Genomic DNA, 22,206 nt, shown 5'->3' on the forward strand with positions numbered 1-22,206 from the left:
TCTACCTGTTTCAAGTGACAATGCGCAATGCAGTGTAGCTTCGCCTGTGGGAATAGGCAGGAACAGCCTTTCTAACTTACTAAGAAGTAAATCCCCTACTATACTTTTTCACTGACAATCCACATTATGTTTTCTTCTTAAACTGCAACAAGCAACTTAAAATGAAAGCTCTTGGTTTGTGAGGAGCTTTCAACTCCTCGGTGTAATACCGATAAATAAATTATGCTAGCCCACACAAGGCCCACATGCTGCTAACCCTTTACCAGGGACAGGTGCGAAAAAGACCGTAGATCGGGCTAGTGTCAGTTGTAATGACACGGGCATTTACTGATCATTCATGTATATTCACATCATTTTACAGATTTAAATTTGGTTGTTTAGGGGTAAAGACACTTGGATCATGCTCCATCTAAAAAATTGCATTGTTGCACATGAAACCACTTAATCATTAGTGATTGTTGCCAAAGAAACACAATCACAAGAGGTGGAAAGACTCACCATTCTGGTTTTATTTTTTTAATATGTAGTGAAGATGACTCACAGGGATCAGATAACTAATACTAAGTGTTTGTCTTTGTGTCTATGATAAACAAACAAAAAGAAAGAAAGAAAACAATGCAGGCACCCACACACCCCGGGCTGGAGCGGCAGGATCATGACAGTACACCCCCCCCCCCCTCTAAGGCACGGCTCCCAGACGTGCCTAAACGAAAGAAACACAGAGACAATAATGAACACATCCAGGGGCGGGCGGAAGGGGGCCCGGAGGAGGGCACGCCCCCACCCAACCCCAGTCTGGTGGCCACCCAGGCCACCAAACGCGAGGCGTCCGGGTGGACAGGTCAGGAGGACGACCCGGACGCCAAGCACCAGGATCCCCATGGGATGATTCGGGTGGACGACCGCGAACCAAACGGCGAAGCAGGAACCAGACCAAGGCAGGCAACTGCTCCGGACGAGGACCTCCCACGCTGTGGTTGCGAGACGACCAGGGATTGGTCACCGCCGAGGCTTGGTCACCAACGAGGCCAGGTCATGAAGCGGCTGGGATCGATCAGGAGCGAAGAGGATGATGGAGAGAAGTACCAGAGACATGGCTGCCACAACCATCCCGAAGTCTCTCCAGCTCCGGGGTGGCTCAACAGAAGTCCCCAACTCCTGTCGCCGTCGAGACAGGGGCGTGGGACGGCCGCGGACCAGTCGCCGCAACTCATCCTGGACAGGAACTTGAGAAGGAGGCGGCAGCGGCATCGCCACCTCCTCCTGGACAGCAACGTGAGAAGGCAGCGGGAGCGCAACCATCGCCACCTACTCCTGGACGGCACCGTGAGAAGGCGGCAGCGTCCTCGCCACCTCCTCCTGGACGGGAATGTGAGAAGACGGTGTCGGCGTCCTCGCTACCTCTTCCCGGACGGGAAGGTATGGGCGTGCCAGTCGCCATCGGAGCAGGAAAGGGGGGCGACCGCGGACCGGTCGCCGACGAAGCAGGAGCCTGGACCGGTACTCCTGGGCACAGATGAGAAGCAGTTGCGGAGACGTCGCCACCTCCTGGACAGCAACATAAGGCGGCAGCAGACCGGTCTCCACTGCCACATGAGCTCTGCTCGGAACAGCCAAAACTGCGACGTGGGAATGGCGAGGAGGCGGATCCGTTCCCACAGCGATGTGGGAATGGCGAGAAGGCGGATCCGTTCCCACTGCAATGTGCACTTGGCTTGGTAGTGCATCCGTTGCCACTGCCGCGTGAGCAAAAGTCCGTAACGAGTCCGTCGAAACTGCAACGTGGGCGTGTTGAGGTGGCGGACCCGTTCCCACTGCAACGTGCATTTGGCGAGGTGGCGGACCCGTTCCCACTGCAGCGTGAATCTGCGTCAGCAGCGAGTCAGTAGTAGTCGCGACGTCGGCGTAGCTCGGCTGGTTCTTCAATCCTTGCTGGACTTGGACCGTGAGAGGCGCCAATTCGGCGCTCTGCCGGTCTATCTCCGCCCGCTTTTCGCGGCAGAACACCACGTGATTTGGCGGCCCCTCCTCCCCCTGGGCTGGAAGCTTCGCCACCACCTGCGGGTCTGCCGGTTTCACCGTTGCCGGCGAGGAGTGGGAGGATGAGGACAGAGTCTTTGTTGCTGCGCAGCGGGAGGCACAAGGGAGCGCCCGGCCTGGGCAACTCCTCTGGCCGCCACGCGAAGGTCCCGGGTAGATGGCCAAGCGGGTTCCCGCAAACAGGTTGGTGTACTCGGACCTACCGGGCGAAGACGCTCGGATGCTGGAAACGCGGGGAGGTGAAGCGAACTGACTGGGATGAAAGATCGGGCGTAATCGAAATAATCGTACTCAGGCAGCTCGTCACATACATCAAGGTCCTCCTCATAGTCCAAAAAATCAGAGTCCAAAAGAATATGCGGTGCTGGACGGGTCATGGTCGGGACGTATTAGTAGCTCGCCGGCGGAGCGTATGACACGGAAGCGGAGGACGTCATGGAGCCTACCCGGATCAGACAGGCTTGATCCTCCGGCAGTCGGTCTACCTTGCGCCGGGTCTTTCCTGCTGGGTCCTGTTTTGGCCAGATCGTTCTGTCACGATCCATTGGAACGGAGGTAGGACCCAAATGCAGGATTCGGGAGATGCAAGGTAGTTCGGAGAAGAACGTTCATTATTAGAAGGGTCAGGGATCGGGCAGGCAGGAGTCTGTACACAGGAGAACAAGCAAAGCAGGCAGGAGTATCAAGGGAGTCAGGCTTACGGGGTCGGTCGGAGAACAGGCGAAGGTTGGTACACACGGGTTGACGATCAGGGATACTAGAGCGCTGGAACGGGACATGAACCTCAGCGACCTGGCGGAGAACCAGTCGACATTGGGGTCCTACATATACCGGGGATAATCAGCCCGCATGAGGCGCAGGTGTGTGGATCATGACAGCATCTTCCATTTGTGATTTCCTCATGTTGACTGTCCTGTCCAGACATATCTTGTGAATGGAATGTGTGCATTAAAATGGTTGAGTTGGCTATAAGTAATACCTCATCCAACCATACTGATGGTACCAAACGTTTTGTCCACATCTGTAATACCACATTACAAATGTGCACATAAGTGTTGGTGCCCTCCTGGTAAAGACAAAAACCTACAATTGTCACTCACTGAAATACTTGAAAATGACAGCAATAATAAAACGAAAAAAAGAGCCCTGATATACAAAATGTAGATATACAAAGAAGCCCCCGAATCATATCATATTGTACTCTGTGAAAGGAGATGACCCAAAAAAGCTGTTATTATCATATGACCATTTTCTACTCCAAGGCGGCACGGTGATTCAGCTGGAAAGCGTTGGCCTCACAGTTCTGAGGACTCAGGTTCAATCCTGGCCCTTCCTGTGTGGAGTTTGCATGTTTACACTGTGCCTGCGTGGGTTTTCTCCGGGCACTCCGGTCACCGTTTAAATACAGTGTTAAGAAGGCAGGGTTACTTCAGGTCTTCTTAACACCGAGCACTGAATTTAGACGGTGAATCTCAGACAGGAAATTTTAGCCAGTCGAATCTCAGGAGACAATTGGGTTTGAATTTTTAAGGTAGAATTTTTTTATATGGAGAATTTGTAAACATTGAAAAATTAAACTAAAACATCCTAAGAATTTTCAGTGGCATTTTTCATTCAAATCCTGGTGGCACATATTTACTTCCATCCAGCTGGGATAGGCTCCAGCACTCCCCGCGACCCTCGTGTGAATAAGCGGCTAAGTAAATGGATGGATGGATGGATGGATGGATGGATGGATGGATGGATTTTCGACTCCAATTATGTCAATGACCAATTTGAGTTTTTCTTTCTTGAGCGGAGGGTACCAGAAATTGTGTCCGTGTCGGTGCAGAGCATGAGCAAGTACATTTTGGAATGAGTTGGACCATATCCATACTACTGTACTTTTAGCGTATGTTTACAAGACTATAATTTTGAAAAATAGGGACGCATGTTGAGACATTCTTGAAAGGTTTCACATCCGGACAATTTGACTCGTTTAGCATTTTTCACATGCTAAAAATGTATTGTGTTAGCTTCAGGAATTTTTTGGTCTTTCTCAGGTGACATTTTCTTTTCTTCTGTTTTTCCAGCAAAGTCATCTGACCCAGCGGCACCCCAGTGACCCCCAAGCCTCCCAGAGATATGCCACCCATCCCCTTTCACATTTCAGCACTGCCTCTTCTCCTTCTCTTGATTCTTCTCTTGTCCAACCCTTGTACCTCCATCAGGCCAGCAGTTGTCGAACGAGCATCAGGCCCTCAACAACCCCATCCCTCCGCTAATCTCTCGGAATCTGACAAGCGCACTTGTACGGGCAATGTAGTGTGTAGACCTGGTATTCTGCTGCCAGTGTGGTTGCCAGTCAACCCTCCAGAAGGGGAGAGGGCAGGGAGAGCCGTCATCTACTTCCTCTGTCTCATGTACATTTTCCTTGGAGTGTCCATCATTGCAGACCGATTTATGGCATCGATCGAAGTCATTACCTCTCAGGTATGGTTCTATTTTAAGAATCCTCTTTTTTAGGCGGTCTTGAATGCACATTTGATGTATATTCTAAAATGTCTCTTCTGTGCTCGCCGCGACAAGCTTTGTATTATGAAGAGAGGTGTTGTAGGTCAGGGGGAACGTTGCCACTTACATTGCTCATTTCTCAATGGTTTTTCATGTGGTTTACCTTGTTTTGTCAAAAGCATGAGCTCTTGATAAAGGACATTTGAAAAAAAAAAAGACAAATCTTTCCTATGAAATTCCCTCGTGATGTTACAGTGTTGTGTGCAATTTTGCAGCACAACGTTGAGGTATTCTTGTGATTTCGGTTTTCGTGTTGTCCACAAACATGGAATGCGCTGGCACTTTCCCCCTCACAACCGCCAACTTTGCATTATGGCCGTCGCCATTGACGCGCAGCTCAAAGGGGCATGTTGTAGCTATATCTATTGTTCATATCAGTGGTTCCGGCGGGTTGAAGTACCTTAGTGGTATACAAAACTCCATTTTGCATCATTTTCGCAAACTACACTCATCAAGACTTCCATAGGGTAATCCATCCATCCATTTTCATAGCCGCTTATCCTCACGAGGGTCAAGGGGAGCGCTGGAGCCTATCCCAGCTGTCAACGGGGAGGAGGCGGGGTATACCCTGACTGGTTGCCAGCCAATCACAAGGTACATAGAGACAGACAGCCGCACTCACAATCACACCGATGGACAATTTAAAGTGTCCAATTACTGTTGCATGTTTTTGGGATGTGGGAGGAAACCAGAGTTCCCAGAGAAAACCCACGCAGGCACGGGGAGAACATGCCCACTCCACACATGCGGGTCCGGCATTGAACCCGGGACCTCAGAACTGTGCCAATGCTTTCATTCCAGAGGGTAATTTTTTTAAAAAAGAATTTGCCTTCCATCAGTCCTAGCAGTCCTACCTGTCTCATCCAATTCCTCCATTTTGGTACCCAAGTGGTAGACCAGGAAATTGTGCACTCACAAAGGTTTCACGTTGTTCGGAACACAAAATACAATTAGAATGCCTTCATTTTTTTAAAGTAATTAATTTGTGATTAATTAATCGTAGACCCCAGCAATTCCGCGACCCATGTGGATAAGCGTCTTGGAAAATGGATGGATGGGTAATTCATGTCAAAATCCCACCTCTAATTTTAAAACAAAGTTTTCTTCTTTTCCTTTCGGCTTGTCCCGTTTGGGGTCGCCACAGCGTGTCATCTTTTTCCATTTCAGCCGATCTCGTGCATCTTCCTCTCTAACATCCACTATCCTCATGTCCTCCCTCACAACATCCATCAACCTTTTCTTTGGTCTTCCTCTCGCTCTTTTGCCCGGAAGCTCCATCCTCAGCACCCTTCCGCCAATATACTCACTCTCCTCCCTCAGAACATGTCCAAACCGTCGAAGTCTGCTCTCTCTAACCTTGTCTCAAAAACATCCAACTTTGGCTGTTCCTCTAATGAGCTATTTTGTAATTCTATCCAACTTGTTCACTCCAAGCGAGAACCGCAGCATCTTAAATTTTGGTACCTCCAGTTCTGCTTCCTGTTGTTTCTTCAGTGCCACCGTCTCTAATCCGTACATGATGGCCGGCCTCACCACTGTTGTATAAACTTTGCCCTTCATCCTAGCGGAGACTATTCTGTTCCATAGAACACCAGAGACCTTCCGCCAACTGTTCCACCCCGCTTGGACCCGTTTCTTCACTTCTTTACCACACTCTCCATTGCTCTGTATTTGAAGTCGTCCACCCTCACTATCTCTTCTCCTTGGAGCTTCACTCCTCCTCCTCCACCCCTCACATTCATGCACATATATCCTGTTTTACTTCAGCGAATCTTTATTCCTCTCCTTTCCAGTGCGTGCCTCCATCTTTCTAATTGTTCCTCCGCCTGCTCCCTGCTTTCATTGCATATCACAATATCATCTGCGAACATCATGATCCAAGGGGATGCCAGTCTAACCTCAGCTGTCAACCGATGCATTACTACCGCAAACAGGAAGGGGCTGAGCGCGGATCCCTGATGCAGTCGCCTTTGTTCCTAAAAATGGGGACTAGCACACTTTTCCTCTATTCTTCTGGCATCTTCTCTCCTGCTAATATTGTATTGAATAAGTTGGTCAAAAACTCCACAGCCACCTCTCTAAATTGTTTCCATACCTCCACTGTTATGTCATCAGGACCAACTCCCTTTCAATTTTTCATCCTCTTTAGTGCCTTTCTATCTTCCCCCTTACTAATCATTGCCACTTTCTGGTCATTCACGCTCGCCTCTTCAACCCTACCTTCTCTACCTTTCTCTTCATTCATTAACTTCTCAAAGTCCTCTTTCCATCTACTTAGCACACTGCTGGCACCAGTCAACATATTTCCATCGCTATCTTTAATCACCTTTACTTGCTGCACATCCTTCCCGTCTCTATCCCCCTGTCTGGCCAACGTGTAGTGATCTTTTTCTCCTTCTTTCGTATCCAAGGTGGAGTACATGTGGTCATATGCCTCTTGTTTAGCCTTCGCCACCTCTACCTTTGCCCTACGGCGCATCTCAATGTATTCTTTACGGCTCTCCTCAGTCCTCTCCGTGTCCCACTTCTTCTTCGCTAATCTCTTACCTTGGATGACTTCTTGTATTTTGGGGTTCCACCACAAAGTGGGGAGGCGAAAGAAACTGACTGGGATGAAAGATCGGACGAGCAGATTCATAATCAGAATAATCAAAGTCGTACTCCGGCAGCCGGTCATACAAATCACGGTCCTCCTCATATTCCGAAAAGTCAGAGTCCAGAAGAATATGAGGAGCCGGACGAGTCATGTTCGGGACGTATTCATACCTCGCTGGCGGAGCGTAACACACCGAAGCGGAGGACGTCAAGGAGCCTACCCGGATCGGACAGGCTTGGTCCTCCGGCAGACGGTCTACCTTGCGTCGGTCCCGGCGACGCCGGGTCTTTCCTGCCGGGTCCTGTTTGGCCCAGATCGTTCTGTCACGTCCCATCGGACCGGGAGTAGGACCCAAATGCAGGACTCGGACGATGCAAGGTAGTTCAGGGAGAAACGTTTATTATATGCCGAGGTTGGGGATCGAGCAGGCAGTCGGGTGCAGCAGCGGTAGTTGGGACGTCGGGCGAAGAGAGCAGGTGAGCGGGCAGGCAGGAGTCGGTACACGGGAGAACGATCAAGGCAGGCAGAAGTATCGAAGGAGTCAGGCTTACAAGGTTGGTCGGAGAACAGGCGAAGGTCGGTACACACAGGTTGTCGATCAGGGATACGAGAGTGCTGGAACGGGACATGAAGCTCAACGAACTGGCGCCGGCCAGTCGTCATCGGGGTCATATAAATACACCGCATAATCAGGCTGCATGGGGCGCAGGTGTGCGCCTCCCAATCAGTGCAACCGCGCGAACACCCGCACAGGCCGGGCTGGAGCGGCAGGATCATGACAGCCGCTAGTATATCAGAGTGATCATGCGTACTGACTGGCACATTTCCTAACATCTGTGTTGTAGGTGAAAGAGATAACCATTACCAAACCCACCGGTGAGACAACAGTGACCACAGTGCGAATCTGGAATGAGACCGTTTCCAACCTTACACTCATGGCTCTGGGCTCATCTGCTCCTGAAATCTTGCTTTCTGTCATTGAGGTATACAACACATTTGGGATTAAAAAAAACATTGTGAACAAAGAATAAAGTGTCATTATTTAACAAGTCCAGAAAAAAGTTGAATTTAGGCTTCCCTCTGGGTAGAGCCCAATCACCGCTTTGAACAACCGTGATCAAAATGAGGCTGCGATCTCAAAAGATTAACCTGAAATGATCAATCCTGATTTTTAATTGGACATAATCATTTTATCTTTTACTTGACAGGTGTGCGGGCATAACTTTGATGCAGGGGAGCTTGGCCCAGGCACCATTGTCGGGAGCGCTGCCTTCAATATGTTTGTGATTATCGGCATATGTGTGTGGGTGGTTCCCGATGGAGAGTCTCGCAAGATTAAACACCTCCGAGTATTTTTTATTACATCTTTCTGGAGTATCTTTGCCTACATTTGGCTCTATCTCATACTAGCTGTGATATCGCCTGGGATCGTCGAGGTGCATTTCTACATACTCTCTTAGTTTGATGGGAATTATAATTCCGCAAATACTTAAAAACTGACATTGTTTGTATTACCAGGTGTGGGAAGCTATGGTGACGTTGCTTTACTTTCCGGTGTGTGTGTTACTGGCTTGGATCGCTGACCGTCGCCTACTCTTCTACAAATACCTGCACAAACGTTACCGTGCCGACAAAAGACATGGTATTGTCGTGGAAATGGAAGGTGACATTATCCCCAAAGGCCACGACATTATCATGGACGGAAAGAACTCGGATGGCATTTCGTGCCCAACAAACTCCTCAAGTGTGACAGTTTCCGTACAAACTGCAAGTGAGATGAACCCGAACCAAGATGAGGTAAGGATAGTATTCACTTTGCCACTGCAAGTACTGTGAGTACTGCTTTTTCATAGGCTAGATTTACACATGCCTAATTGGAGGCCATGGTGCCCAATTCACGTTTAACACCTCTATCGAATCCATCAAATGACACTGCTTGTTTTGTTTTCCCACTTTTTGTTAGGTGTCTGAAATAGAAAAAGAGTTTAATTTTTTTTTCTTAAGCGTTTTGGTGTTTGTTAATTTCTTTTCAGAAATATAAAAGGGTGTAATTAATGTTCCCAAAAGTAAAAGTGTTGATGATAGTATTTTGCCCTTACAGACCACTGTATTTTGGGTATTACCGCATCTTTTAACATTCCCATTCAATTCTTGCAAGAATTTCTAAATAATTTTATCTAGTTGATTGAATGTCATGGTTATTCATTATTTATAACTATATCATTTTTTTTTTTTTTTTTTTTTTGACAGGTGGTTCGTATGCTGAAAGACCTAAGGGATAGACATCCGGACAAAGACCTTGACCAGCTTATCGAAATGGCCAACTACTCCACTCTGGTTCGTCAGAAGAAGAGTCGGGCATTTTACCGCATCCAGTCAACTCGCTTGTTGATTGGTGCTGGAAACCTATTAAGGAAACTTGCTGCTGAACATGTACGCCGCGCAGGGGCGGCAGGTCAAGGGGATGACAAACGTACGTGTGCTCACATTTGCTTTGAAAGTGCCCAGTATCTCTGTATAGAGAACTGCGGTACTTTAAGTCTCTGGGTGACCCTTGATGGGGGCACAGCCGAAAACACCTTTTATGTGGACTACTGTACGGAAAATGGCTCGGCCAATGCTGGGGCAGACTATGAATTTAGCGGAGGAACTCTGGCATTTAAGCCAGGAGAGACACGGAAAGAGATCAAGGTGAGCAAAGTGAAAAATCTGTTCAAATATGAGTAATGGGAACAGTATTTTGTTATATTCCCTTGGAGAGAACATTCTACTCGGGATTCCAAATTGAGGTCAAACAGTTCCATTTTGTCTATATGTGAGATGAGATTGCGACGTGCCAAAAATGTTATCTTCCGATGAAATTGTGACATAGTCATTTGAGCCAGTTAACATCGGAACCTAGTTGTTTTGTTAAACAGCTTTTATGGCTGTCAGAGGGATGGCCAAGCCACTGCCCTGGGTGGAGCTGCCTCCGGCAGTAGCCCCACATCTGCGTATACTATATCATAAAAATATGGAGGTCTGTGGGATACATTGTGATGGTTTACAGTAACGCATTTGTGATTGTGAACAAAATATTTGGCTCTTCATTAAAAAAATAATTGTATATTTCTACGCATTTCTTAGGTGAAAATTTTGGACGACGACATCTTTGAAGAGGATGAACATTTCTTTGTCCGTCTACAGAACCTCAGGTTAGAGGAATGCGGTGATGAAGGGGTAGGACAGTCACCTAAGGGCAGACTTGTGGAACCGCTGGTTGCCACTGTTACTATATTGGACGATGACCATGCAGGCATCTTCACCTTTGGTCAGGGAGTTTTGCGGGTGAGTGAGAGCACAGGCACACTGACGGTGACCGTGTTAAGGAACTCAGGCTCCAGGGGTACCGTTTCTGTACCATATCACACAGAGGACGGCAGTGCCAAAGTCGGAGTAGATTACGAACAGGCCAAGGGCGAGGTGGAATTTACCAATGAACAAACCAGGTGAGATAAAGACAGAAACTTGTCGGCACAGCTTTAATGGAATGTCATGCTATTCTGTTACTTTTATGGGTAACATATATTTGGGCATTACTCATGTAGGAACAGAGAATTCAGGTTTGCGATTATTTGTTCGTTGATGTTAGATGAGTCAGCCTTGTTTAGTATCCTTGTTTAGTAATATATGAATGCAGCTACGCATCTTCAACTACAGCTCTAAAAGGTGCACAATCCATTAAGGTAATCACAGATTATTTGTGCATTGACTGGATAAATTACTTTCCTGTTTTACGTAACTGAACGTGTTTTGTGAGGGTGCTGTCATGAGCCATCGGTGCAGGGGAGGACCCCAATGCAAGACTCAGAGATGAAGGCGTAATGTCCACTGGGTTTTATTGCAGAACCAATGTCAACACCCTGTGCAAACTCAATGAACTAGCAAATGCCTGTGACAAAAAGTCCAACATAAATACATGGTCAATTAACATGCTGAATGCGCAACAGGTGTGAGGAGCGCCAGAGGTGGCACCGCCCGGAGCGGTGACCAGGCCACGCCCCTCCTGGCAGTGCTCCAGCCCCGCTTATGACAGAACCCCGCCCCCCTAAGGTGCGGATCCCAGACGCGCCGAAACCAAAAAAAAAAAAAAAAAAACATGAGCAGGGGAGGGTGGAAGGTGGAGCTGGTATAAGGAACAAACTCCCGCTCCCCAGCCGGGCATCAGTCGCCACCGAGCCCCGGTCGCGAAGCGGCCGCCCGAGCCGCCGAAACCGGAACGTGAAGTGGCTGGGAACCGTTTGCCGTAGTCGCAGAAACAGGACCATGAAGCGGCCGGGAACTGGTCGCTGTAGTGGCTGAAACAAGAACTTGAGGCGGCCCTGGAGGGGTTATATCCGTTGAGACGCGGTTGTCCGCCGGCCGTGGTCGGATCGCCACCGAGACGCGGTCATCAGGTGGCTGTGGACGGGTCGCCACCGAAACGCGGTCAGGCGGCCGTGGACAGGTCGCTGCCGAGATGCGGACGTCAGGTTGCCGTGGAAGAGTCGCCCCCAAGACAGGAACGTAATTCACCTTTGAGTTCGCTGGGTCCGTGTCTGGCCAGTTCATTCTGTCATTAGCCATCGGTGCAGGGTGGGACCCAAATGCAGGACTCTGAGACAAAGGCATGATGTCCAGTGGGTTTTATTGCAAAAGCAGTGTCGCCACCCGGTGGCCCGGTGCAAACTCAACGAACTAGCAAATGCCCGTGACAAAAACTCCAACACAAATACCTGGTCAATTAACATGCTGAATGCGCCGGAGGTGGCACCGCCCCGAGCGGTGACCAGGCCACGCCCCTCCTGGCAGTGCTCCAGCCCCGCTCATGACAGGTGCAATCTATAGCTGCAAATTATTTGGTAGGGATACTCAGATTGTCGGTAATGTCTGTATGGTAGCTGGATGTAAGGGGCCTGGGAATTTAATCAGAAGCAGTATCATCTAAATTGGCACACACCAGCACCAAATACCAAAGTCAAATTCCTTGACATACATGTTGAGTACGAAGAACAGTAATTATCACGTATCTCCTTTCTTTTACTGTTTATGTTTTCCTTTACTACATTATTGCTTTCAGCCAAAGGACAATTTAGCCTTTCTTAGTGATAATGACTCTCCATGACCTCACTATTTAATGGGTATCGAGTTGTGAGGTAACCCTCTAATGCTGTCCGCTGCGTGGGAATCTGAAGTTACACTATTCAAACTGACTGAGTTTTCCCATTAATTTTGCAGGTTATGTTCACTGTTTTTTTCATGCTGACTAATGGTACTTTTAGTGGAGGATGCAATTATGTAACCAACCCAATAAATTTAATTTCTTTGCAACGTGAAAGTCACTGTGTCGGGAGTAGTTTTTCATTTAGTTTCTAATTTGCTTGGTTTTTTTTTCCCCCCAATGATAAAATGATGCAATATTATTTTGTACACTCACATCACTGTAAAATGAATCTAAGGTTGATTTGTGTTTCATTTGGTGCCCCTTTCATAGGAGTAATCTCGTTGTCTTTTTTGTGTCTTGTATAACACCAGCCGCACTTTAAAAGTTCACATTAGAAATGTGGAGGAATATGAAAAACAAGAAAACTTCTTTATTGTGCTTGAAGAGCCTAAATGGCTAAAGCGAGGACTCTCTGGTAAGTAATTCTTTTCAAATAACAATGGTGTTTGTATGATTTCATGAATACATGGATAAAAAATCTGCGGTATGTTGGAACAGCTGTAAAGCATTGGCCTCACAGTTCTGTGAACCGGGGTTCAAATCCCAGCCCGCCTGTGTGGAGTTTGCACGTTCTCCCAGTGCCTGCGTGGGTTTTCTCCGGGGACTCCGGTTTCCTCCCACATCCCAAGAACATGCAGCATTAATTGGACACTTTAAATTGTCCATCGGTGTGATTGTGAGTGCGACTGTTGTCTGTTTCCATGTGCCCTACGATTGGCTGGCAACCAGTTCAAAGTGTACCCCGCCTCCTGCCCGTTGACAGCTGGGATAGGTTCCAGCACTCCCACGACCCTCATGAGGCTAAGCTGCTAAGAAGATGGATGGATGGATGGACGGATGGACGGATACGAAATCCCCATTCTGCTTTCTTTAGAAACACTTTTCATTGTGACTCGAATTTAGTGAATTTCCTTGTTTTTGTTTTTTTTTTTTTTTACCTGGATTTAATAGAAGGAAAATTACAGTATATGAAAATTTCACATCAGGATTGTCATCCATCCATCCATTATCCAAGCCGCTCATCCTCACAAGGGTCATGGGAGAGCCGGAGCCTATCCTAGCTAGCTACACCCTGAACTGGTCCCCAGTCAGTCGCAGGGCAGATATTGACACCATCACTGAGCGAATCATACGTGTGTGTACTAAAAATTTTAAATAACATTTATTTTATTAAATTGGCATGGTGAAGCAGCTGTAAAGTGTCGGCCTCACAGTTCTGAGGTTCCGGGTTCAATCCCGGCCCCACCTGTGTGGACTTTGTATGTTCTCTCCGTGCCTGCGTGGGTTTTCTCCGAGTACGCCGGTTTCCTCCCACATCCCAAAAACATGCATGGTTGGTTCATTGAATACTCTAAATTGCCCGTAGGTGTGAATGTGAGTATGAATGGTTAGAACACTCTTACTCATACATTCTTTCCCACAATATTGAGAATTATTTTTAATTCGAAATCTAGCATATCTACTGTAAACAATTACTTCTCCAATTGTGTCAATCAAAAGTATTATTCTCTTTTTAAATTACATTTTTGGATTCAGGTCTTTTATTGGATTTCCATTAAACGTGCAAGTGTCATAACTGTAGCATGTTTTTGGTGCAGTCTAACCTCGTTGTAATTGTATGGTTTTAGGATTATGGAATATAATTGCTTGATTGATTTAAACGTATTTCTTGCCATGCTAACATACTATGTTGATTTTTATCATCTTTTTTCACCACAGCTTTACTACTTAATCAGGGTAAGACAGAGGTTTGTTGTTGTTGTTAAGCATTTCAAACAGAAATAGGCAAGACTGTGTACATAAATGGATAATGGCATTCCTATTCTCAAACCATCACTGATCGATTAGGTAATTGGAAATCCTAATCTTCCCTCTCGCAGAACAATTACTCTTGCTCCTCTCTATTCAAATGACCAAAAGTGAATAATGGGCAGGAAAAGAGCAGAGAAAACAACACCCTTTCACAAATGGAAGAAGATCTTCATCACCAAGCTGCCAAATTGTACACATCAACTTTTGTGTAGCTCCATGCACGTGGGGCATGCAGCGGACACGTTGCCAAGGATAAATCAAACCCAATCCCATGTCGACAACTTTGCTGAACATTGTAGTACCCACCGGTACCACAGAAAGTGTTGTCACATAATGCTCATTTTGTGACAACAAAACATCTCTGCTTCCGTTTTGGATTGATGTGATGTTTTTTTGTGTGCCGTTCTGTAGCTTGCCACTGACAAACTGTATCTTAATGCAGTCTTGCTACCAAGTCCCAAATTAGAAGTATGATGTTAGGGGGAGGTTATTATGGAAATTAAAAAAAAAAAAAAAAAAAGAGGCTTTGTTCACAGACATTTTCAGAATGAAATAAACAGAATATTAACTTTGTAGCTAAATTTCAATTTTAATGGGTAGGCAGACACTCAAGTGACCCAATTATTTGTGAACAAGTAATTAAAAGGTTAATTTTCCATCATATGCCCCATTTCGGCGGCACAGCGAATGCCTCACAGTTCTGAGGACCAGGTACAAATCTGGCCTTGCTTGTCTGGCGTCTGCATGCTCTCCCCCTGCCTCTGTGGGCATTCTTTGAGCATTCTGCTTTCCTCCCACATTCCAAAATCATGCATGGTAGGTTAATTGAGGACTCTAAATTGCCCATAGGTGTGGATGTGACTGTCAATGGTTGTATATCCTGCAATTGACTTGCGACCAGTTACGGGTGTCCCCCGCCTTTTGCCTAGAGTCATCTGGGATAGGCTCCAGCATGTCCATGACCCTAATGAGGATAAGCAGTAGAGAAAATGGATGGAGGGATGGGTGTCCCCTTTACAGCTGCAATTCAATGAAAAATTCAAGCAGGTATTTTAGGCAAAATCAATCACTAACACAACTACTATAATGGGGATTGTTTCTGAATAGGTAAAGTAACTTACTTACTTATAGGCTATGCAGCCCACTGGACTTTGACAACACTTTGTCTGTGTGCTCTGTGTGGAACGATATGCAATTGACCGGGATAGTGTGATTGAGGAAAGCTGTACTAAGTGAAATAATTTTTGCTTCCTCCTTGACAGGCAACCCCAACCCTGAGGAGGAAGAGGCCAGGAGGATTTCTGAGATGGGCAAGCCCATTCTAGGAGAGCACAGCAGGATCGAGATTATCATCGAAGAGTCTTGTGAGTTTAAGGTGTGTGGGTGGCTGAATACCTTACATTAGTGTTGTGTCTGTATATTTGTCATCGGCGTTGTATTTGAGACGATGACCTAATTGATGATCAAATTATACAAAGCCGCTTATGTTTTTTTTTGTGTTTTGTTTTGCTTTTTAGAACATAGCATTTTTAAACGTAAAAAAAACCATTGGCACTAATTGAAAAATGTAAATAGTTGCTGTGCTAAATTCACCTGGCCTGAATTAAAATGAATTATTAATCTATCTGGGATAGGGATCGGCGTGATAATCAGTTAATTGATCATTAAGAATTCTGTCAATTGTGTGGAATTGATCAGTATTCATTGAGTCCATTGCTAACTGTCCATTAACTACTGTATCTACTTAGTACTTTAGATTAAAAAAAAATAGTAGTAGTAAAGTTGTGCACGCGATTGCTTCAAAGACGCAAGTGATCAGTCAATTCCGTGCATACTGTACATGCCTAAGCTGGACGTCTTGTATCATGAATGTAGTTATTACCGAAGAGCCGAATACAATAATCCTTCACTATACTACGGTTCATTTATTGAACTTTCAGTGCATCTCTTTTTTTCTTTGCAGAAAAAGAAACTATAGTGAATACTAATATACAACTCATACACTTGGTAAATCACCTAGTTGCTTTTAACCACAGTGCTTGAGTTCAGAAATCACCGCAATGAATTCAGGGTACACAGTACTTCTTGTTGACTACATTGCAGGACACCGAGTGTGAGGAATGGTACCAAATCCCTGTTCAAAGCACGTCTGCAATGGTTGTTCATATCACACGAGCAAGACGTGCTTAAATAGGGATGTGGATGTGGATGGCAAACCTCATGGATTAAAAAAAATAATAACAATTGCACGTATCTAGAGTGCTGTTTCGCATATTGACATTTAAAAACTCATATGAAATCTTTTTATAAAAGACAGTCTACTGTAACTTGAAGCAACCTGAATAGGATAAGCATTATAATAAATGGCTTTGTCTTACAAAACTCTCCACGATGAAGCGCAATTCATTCATCTAGGGTGAATTTGCAACTTGAAAACTTTAGTACCTTTTACTTGGCATAATTCCAGTCAATAGCACTGCTAAATAATAAAGATGCAAAACACGTTACACTCTCATCTTCATTTGTTTTGACATGTAATTTCAGTTTAATTTAATCCCTGCAACAAAGGTGAGAAACAGTATGTCCTCATGGAAAAAGTCTGTTCATATTTTGAAACAAGTACACAGTCAATATTATGACTAAAAGTCTGACAAAAACTCGGGTTGGTATGGTTTGATTTGGTAATAACCTGGCGTCTTCTCGCACATCAGACTCTCAATGGCATGCTTGACCAGGTACAGTTTCAGCAGTGTGCTCTTGTGATAGTAGATTACTTCTTTCAGTTTCTCCTCACATACCTTTGGATACACAAGAAATGTTGTATATTCATGACTGCCTTTTTTTTTCTGCATGACTTGAATCTGAAGATAGACTAAGATTCAAACCCAGGGGTGTCAAGAACGAGACATGTACTGGTCAGTACATGTTTGGCTCTTATAGGCGCACTGTAAAGGACAAGTCACAAAAGTATTGCAGCTAATTAGTCATGACACTCATGAACTGTTGGCATTTGTAACACCTACCTTACCTAGAACGCCTAAATGAAAAGGGGATGCTATAGAGCCATCACTTAGACCAGTGGTTTTCAAATTGAGTGGCATTTCCCCCGTGCGCTCTGACAACAGCCGTACTGACATTATTAAGTTACACCCAGTTGCTGTTGTTGTTACCTCCAAAACGGGGTGCTGCAAAAAAAAAAAAAAAAAAAAAAATGTGAACCACTGACTTAGACATGGATTCACCCCAGTGTCACTCTAACGCTGCTATATGGGCCAAATTAAAGTTCCTATTGGGCTGGTTTTGATTCTTGGACCTGTTAGACACCGCTGCTCCAAACTCTTTTTCATTGTCTTGGCTTGGCTTATTGTTTTCATCTTTAGCAGGTCTGTAACAATACAGAATTGAAACCCCAAAACTTAAATTCTCAAAATCACAAACCTGGATTGCCTTTGAAACAGAAGATAATTTTTAAAAAGTAAGCCTAGTTTGAGAACAAACTCCAACTGCTAGCCATGTCACTTTTTTTTTTTGCAGCGACAGTCATCTGAGCAAAGTGAGCAAAACTGATGCTAGCGCTAATGCTAGTTTAATTACATCCAAAGACCGGCATGGAGAAGAGGAGGAAACATGACTAGTACGACTGATAACCTGAAATGAAATTGAAACTCTGGACTCTCGAAATTCATTTTGGTGAGCAAGATGGGAGGATTTCAGATACAAAATTGAGACAAGAAATGGATATCAAATAGTTGACAAGACTATTTGCCATAAGTGCGTTAAAAAAATTCATGTCAACGCAGCTTCAAAGACCTCCAATATCTCCATGTCGAAAATATTTTAGATAACTACGCTGACAAATATTCATTCATTAATTCATCTCCCGTATGGCGTATTCTCATCAGGATCGCGATTGTGCTGGAACCCAAATGGATCTGGCCGAGAGGCGGGGTACACCCTAAACCTATTGCCAGCAGGGCATATGTAAACAAACAATCTTTCATACTCAGATTTATTCATACCTCCGGGTAATTTAGTCTTCAGTTAATTACCAGGGATGTTTTTGAGGATGTGGAAGAAAACCAGAGAACCCAGTGATACCCCACGTCGGCACGGTGTCCTCAGAACTGATATGCGGATGTCCTAACCAACTGGTCACTGTGCCGCCTTCTAATAATTGTATTTATTATATTGAAAAATGATTGTGTATTAAAAATTCAACACTACTATAAATGATTGTATACATGATTGTTTCTTTATTACAAATTGGGACAGAAATAAAGGTATGCATCAAAACTTAATTTTGGTGTATTGTTACAGTCCTAATGTTGACGTTTCTGTTTTGCCTTACCTTTTAAAAACTGCACTTTGCCAGATTTGGAGTGGTATTAAATTGTTTCAGTGTAAATGTGACAGAATGGTGGAACAGGTCATCCCAAACATTTACTTTGATAGTGCTGGTAAAATTGTTCCAAACTGTATTACGCATGATATTTGGTCATTTTCAGAGCTCTGTTACATAATCCCTATGTAAATGATTGTTGATTACACACCGGTTATTCAATGGATTTTATTTTATTGTTTTGAAGCAAATGCACATTTCTCAGAAAGAATGCTTTTAACGTTTGATCAGTCATGATATTCATCCTAAACCGGCCTATTTCATGTGACAGAATACTGTGGACAAACTGCTTAAAAATACAAATCTGGCAGCTGTGATTGGGTCTCGTTCATGGAGGGAACAGTTCATTGAAGCTGTCACAGTTAATGCAGGTCAGTGACGAGCACTATGAAAATGAATGTCAAAGTTTCAAATTAATTTGTTCTTGATATGTTTACCATCTGTGTTAAACTAGAATGCTAGTTTTATGATTGTATTTTAATTATATGGCATAAAGTCTTTCCCCAAGCTTCAACAAAGGTGCAGTTTATTTGCAGACATTCCTGATCCCAGGAGAGTCACGTTCTCCTCTATTTTTAACCTCTTCAACTTATCGACATTGTTTTTACAAAATTTTCAATTAGCACCGTGTTAAACTGTTAACTGTTTACATTTGTAAATCCATCCATTCATCCATTTTCTTAGCCACTTATCCTCACAAGGGTAGCGGGGGGTGACGGAGCCTTTCCCAGCTGTCAATGTTGAGGAGGCGGGATACCAATCGCTTTTTTCTTTTCATTAAATAATTCATATTCAATGTTTTTTTCTTAAAAAAATCTTTTGCTAAAAAAAAAAAAGAATACCTCCAAAAGTCACTGCAATTGCACCAAAATCAGTTTACACATGTTGCTTGCATCTCTTTTCTTCAGAATAAATTTCAAAATCCCAAGAAATATCTTCATTAAGAATATACGTACACACACACACACACACACATCCTTCCATCCATTTTCCGAGCCACTTATCCACACAAGGGTCATGGGAGTGCTAGAGCCTATCCCAGCTATCATCAAGCAGGAAGCACGGTACACCCTGAACTGGTTGCCAGCCAATCGCTGGGCACATGGGGACAAACAGCTGCGCTCACAATCACACTTAGGGGCAATTTAGAGTGTCCAATTAATATTGCATGTTTTTGGGATGTGCGAGGAAACCGGAGTGCCCGAGAAAACCCATGCCGTCACGGGGAGAACATGCAAACTCCACACAGGCGGGGCCGGTATTGAATCCGGGACCTCAGGACTGTCAGGTCAACTCTTTACATCTGATCCACTGTGCCGGCCATTTTTAAATCAAAGACACATATTGAGGGTTGTTCAGTGTTAAATAATATAAATCAGTATTCAGCTCTATGCAGATTCACAAGCTCATGCCAAAATGATTTTCTATCAATTTGTCCTGTTTGCAAAGTATTGACAAGAATAATATCACCAATATTATCAGACTAAATGATTCAATATAGTTTTGAAGATGAGTGCCCATCTAGTGGAATTGCACTTTTGTAGAATCTACACAAAGGTGAAATAACTGATAGTGTTGGGAAAAACAAACTGAACTACTTCATGTCGCTGACATACAGTTGAAAACAGATTACATACACTAATTATATAAAAAGGCACGTAGACCAACACACTTTTTTTTGGTCTAACCGACATGAAATCAGACTAAACTTTAAAAATTTTTTTTTTTTTTTAGATCTATTAGGATTACCACAATTACGTTTTTTGTTTTTGTTTTTTTTTTGATAAATGGCAGAATAATGTGAAGAACTTTTATTTGGCAATTTCTCATGACTTTCTTCAAAGTCAGAAGTTGACATACAATCACATTACTATGCCATTAAACCATTGGTGTAGAATCTGATCCATAGGATGATTTTGAAAGTGAAAAGAGAATTTGAAACAAGGATAACTATAGAATAAGCATAGAAAATTTGTTTCATATACACGAGGTAACTTGATGTGGTTAATAGGGGAATAAGTGGAATTTGCCTTTTAAATTGTGTAGGATGACACTTTTTTTTTTTTTTTTTTTTAACAGGTGATGGAGATGAGGGACAAGATCAGCCAATGCCGAACTGCTTTGACTATTTCATGCACATATTGTGCGTTTTTTGGAAGATTCTCTTTGCTTGTGTCCCGCCAACTGAGTACTGGAATGGCTGGGCGTGTTTCATAGTGTCAATATCTGTCATCGGTATCTTAACAGCCATTATTGGAGATCTTGCATCTCATTTTGGCTGCACAGTTGGCCTGAGAGACAGCGTCACCGCAGTGGTATTTGTAGCCCTAGGGACTTCAGTTCCTGGTAAGTATAACCTCTGTATATTTTTATCTTAATATTAAATGTTCAATCTCTGTAATAGCGAACCTTTAATCCACAGATACCTTTGCCAGTAAAGTGGCTGCAATCCAGGACCAGTATGCAGATGCATCAGTAGGAAATGTAACTGGAAGCAATGCAGTGAATGTCTTCTTAGGGATTGGTGTAGCGTGGTCTGTGGCTGCCATTTATTGGGAAGTAAAAGGTCAAGTTTTTCACGTGGACGTCGGCTCACTGGCCTTCTCAGTCACGCTCTTCACCATTTTCGCCTTCTTCACAATGGGAGTGTTGATGATCCGGCGTAAGCCTTCTGTAGGTGGTGAACTGGGAGGCCCACGGGTCCCCAAAATCCTGACATCATTGATTCTCTTTGGACTGTGGTTCCTTTACGTTCTCTTCTCGAGTTTAGAAGCCTACTGCCATATAAAAGGTTTCTGAGAACAAAGGTACACAGTTTACAGGACAGTATTTTGGAAAGAACTGATTATTAAATTTTCAGAAGACCCATCATCACTCGACGAACTTGGACATGTTAATCCGCATATCCGCTGCAGTAAGAATGTATTGTATTAGCAATGAGCAGTCAGTAAATTAAACAGCATACAGTGTTCATTACAAATACCAAGACGAAATGGTGAGTGTCCATCAAAATGAATTTTATGCAGCCTTGATGCTGTTTGACTCATAAAACATGAGACGTTTAGTCTTTTCCTTGCTTATGGAGGGTTTTGAATGAAAAAATGAAAATGAAAAAAAAAAAAGGTTTATACCAACCCTATGCGTTGCAATTTGCTTGACTTAATTTTTTTAAGGACATCTCTATTTGATTATTCTCATTAATTACAGTATATGGCGGATTTAACATGTTGTAGTATATTTTAAACACTGACCAGTGCAATTACATTACAATATTTTTGTCATTAAGTGCTAACATGGAGTACATAAAACGTTTCTCAAAGCAATATGGACCTTTGGAGCACAAATTGATTCCAATTTCATTATTAATCAACACACTACATGTCAATAATAATCAAATGTAATCTTAATAATGTATATTTAGAATGACTACATTCATTGTAATATACACAGGCAAATATGTACTATCAGTTTGACTTTTAAAATGATCAACTAAACTGTAATTTTACGTTATGTATACGTAATTTATTGTAAATTTTCCAATATAAACAAAACTACAGTATAATT

General features: G+C 44.0%; 1 protein-coding gene across 1 annotated transcript in view; it reads left to right on the plus strand.

Annotated features, from left to right (window-relative positions):
* The window catches only part of slc8a2a (solute carrier family 8 member 2a), a 30,932-nt gene extending 8,933 nt beyond the window's left edge, over nt 1-21,999 (plus strand). The window contains exons 3-13 of the mRNA XM_061803133.1: nt 4,113-4,512; nt 8,035-8,172; nt 8,398-8,625; nt 8,708-8,986; nt 9,440-9,880; nt 10,316-10,677; nt 12,743-12,846; nt 15,506-15,618; nt 18,914-19,013; nt 20,722-20,988; nt 21,065-21,999. Coding sequence (XP_061659117.1) covers nt 4,165-4,512; nt 8,035-8,172; nt 8,398-8,625; nt 8,708-8,986; nt 9,440-9,880; nt 10,316-10,677; nt 12,743-12,846; nt 15,506-15,618; nt 18,914-19,013; nt 20,722-20,988; nt 21,065-21,441 — 2,757 coding nt within the window. The 5' untranslated portion in view covers nt 4,113-4,164 and the 3' untranslated portion in view covers nt 21,442-21,999. The remainder of the gene's footprint in view (nt 1-4,112; nt 4,513-8,034; nt 8,173-8,397; nt 8,626-8,707; nt 8,987-9,439; nt 9,881-10,315; nt 10,678-12,742; nt 12,847-15,505; nt 15,619-18,913; nt 19,014-20,721; nt 20,989-21,064) is intronic.
* Nucleotides 22,000-22,206: the final 207 nt, after the last annotated feature.

Source organism: Syngnathoides biaculeatus, chromosome 18 (genome assembly GCF_019802595.1).
Source record: "Syngnathoides biaculeatus isolate LvHL_M chromosome 18, ASM1980259v1, whole genome shotgun sequence".
NCBI classification, from domain to species: domain Eukaryota; kingdom Metazoa; phylum Chordata; class Actinopteri; order Syngnathiformes; family Syngnathidae; genus Syngnathoides; species Syngnathoides biaculeatus.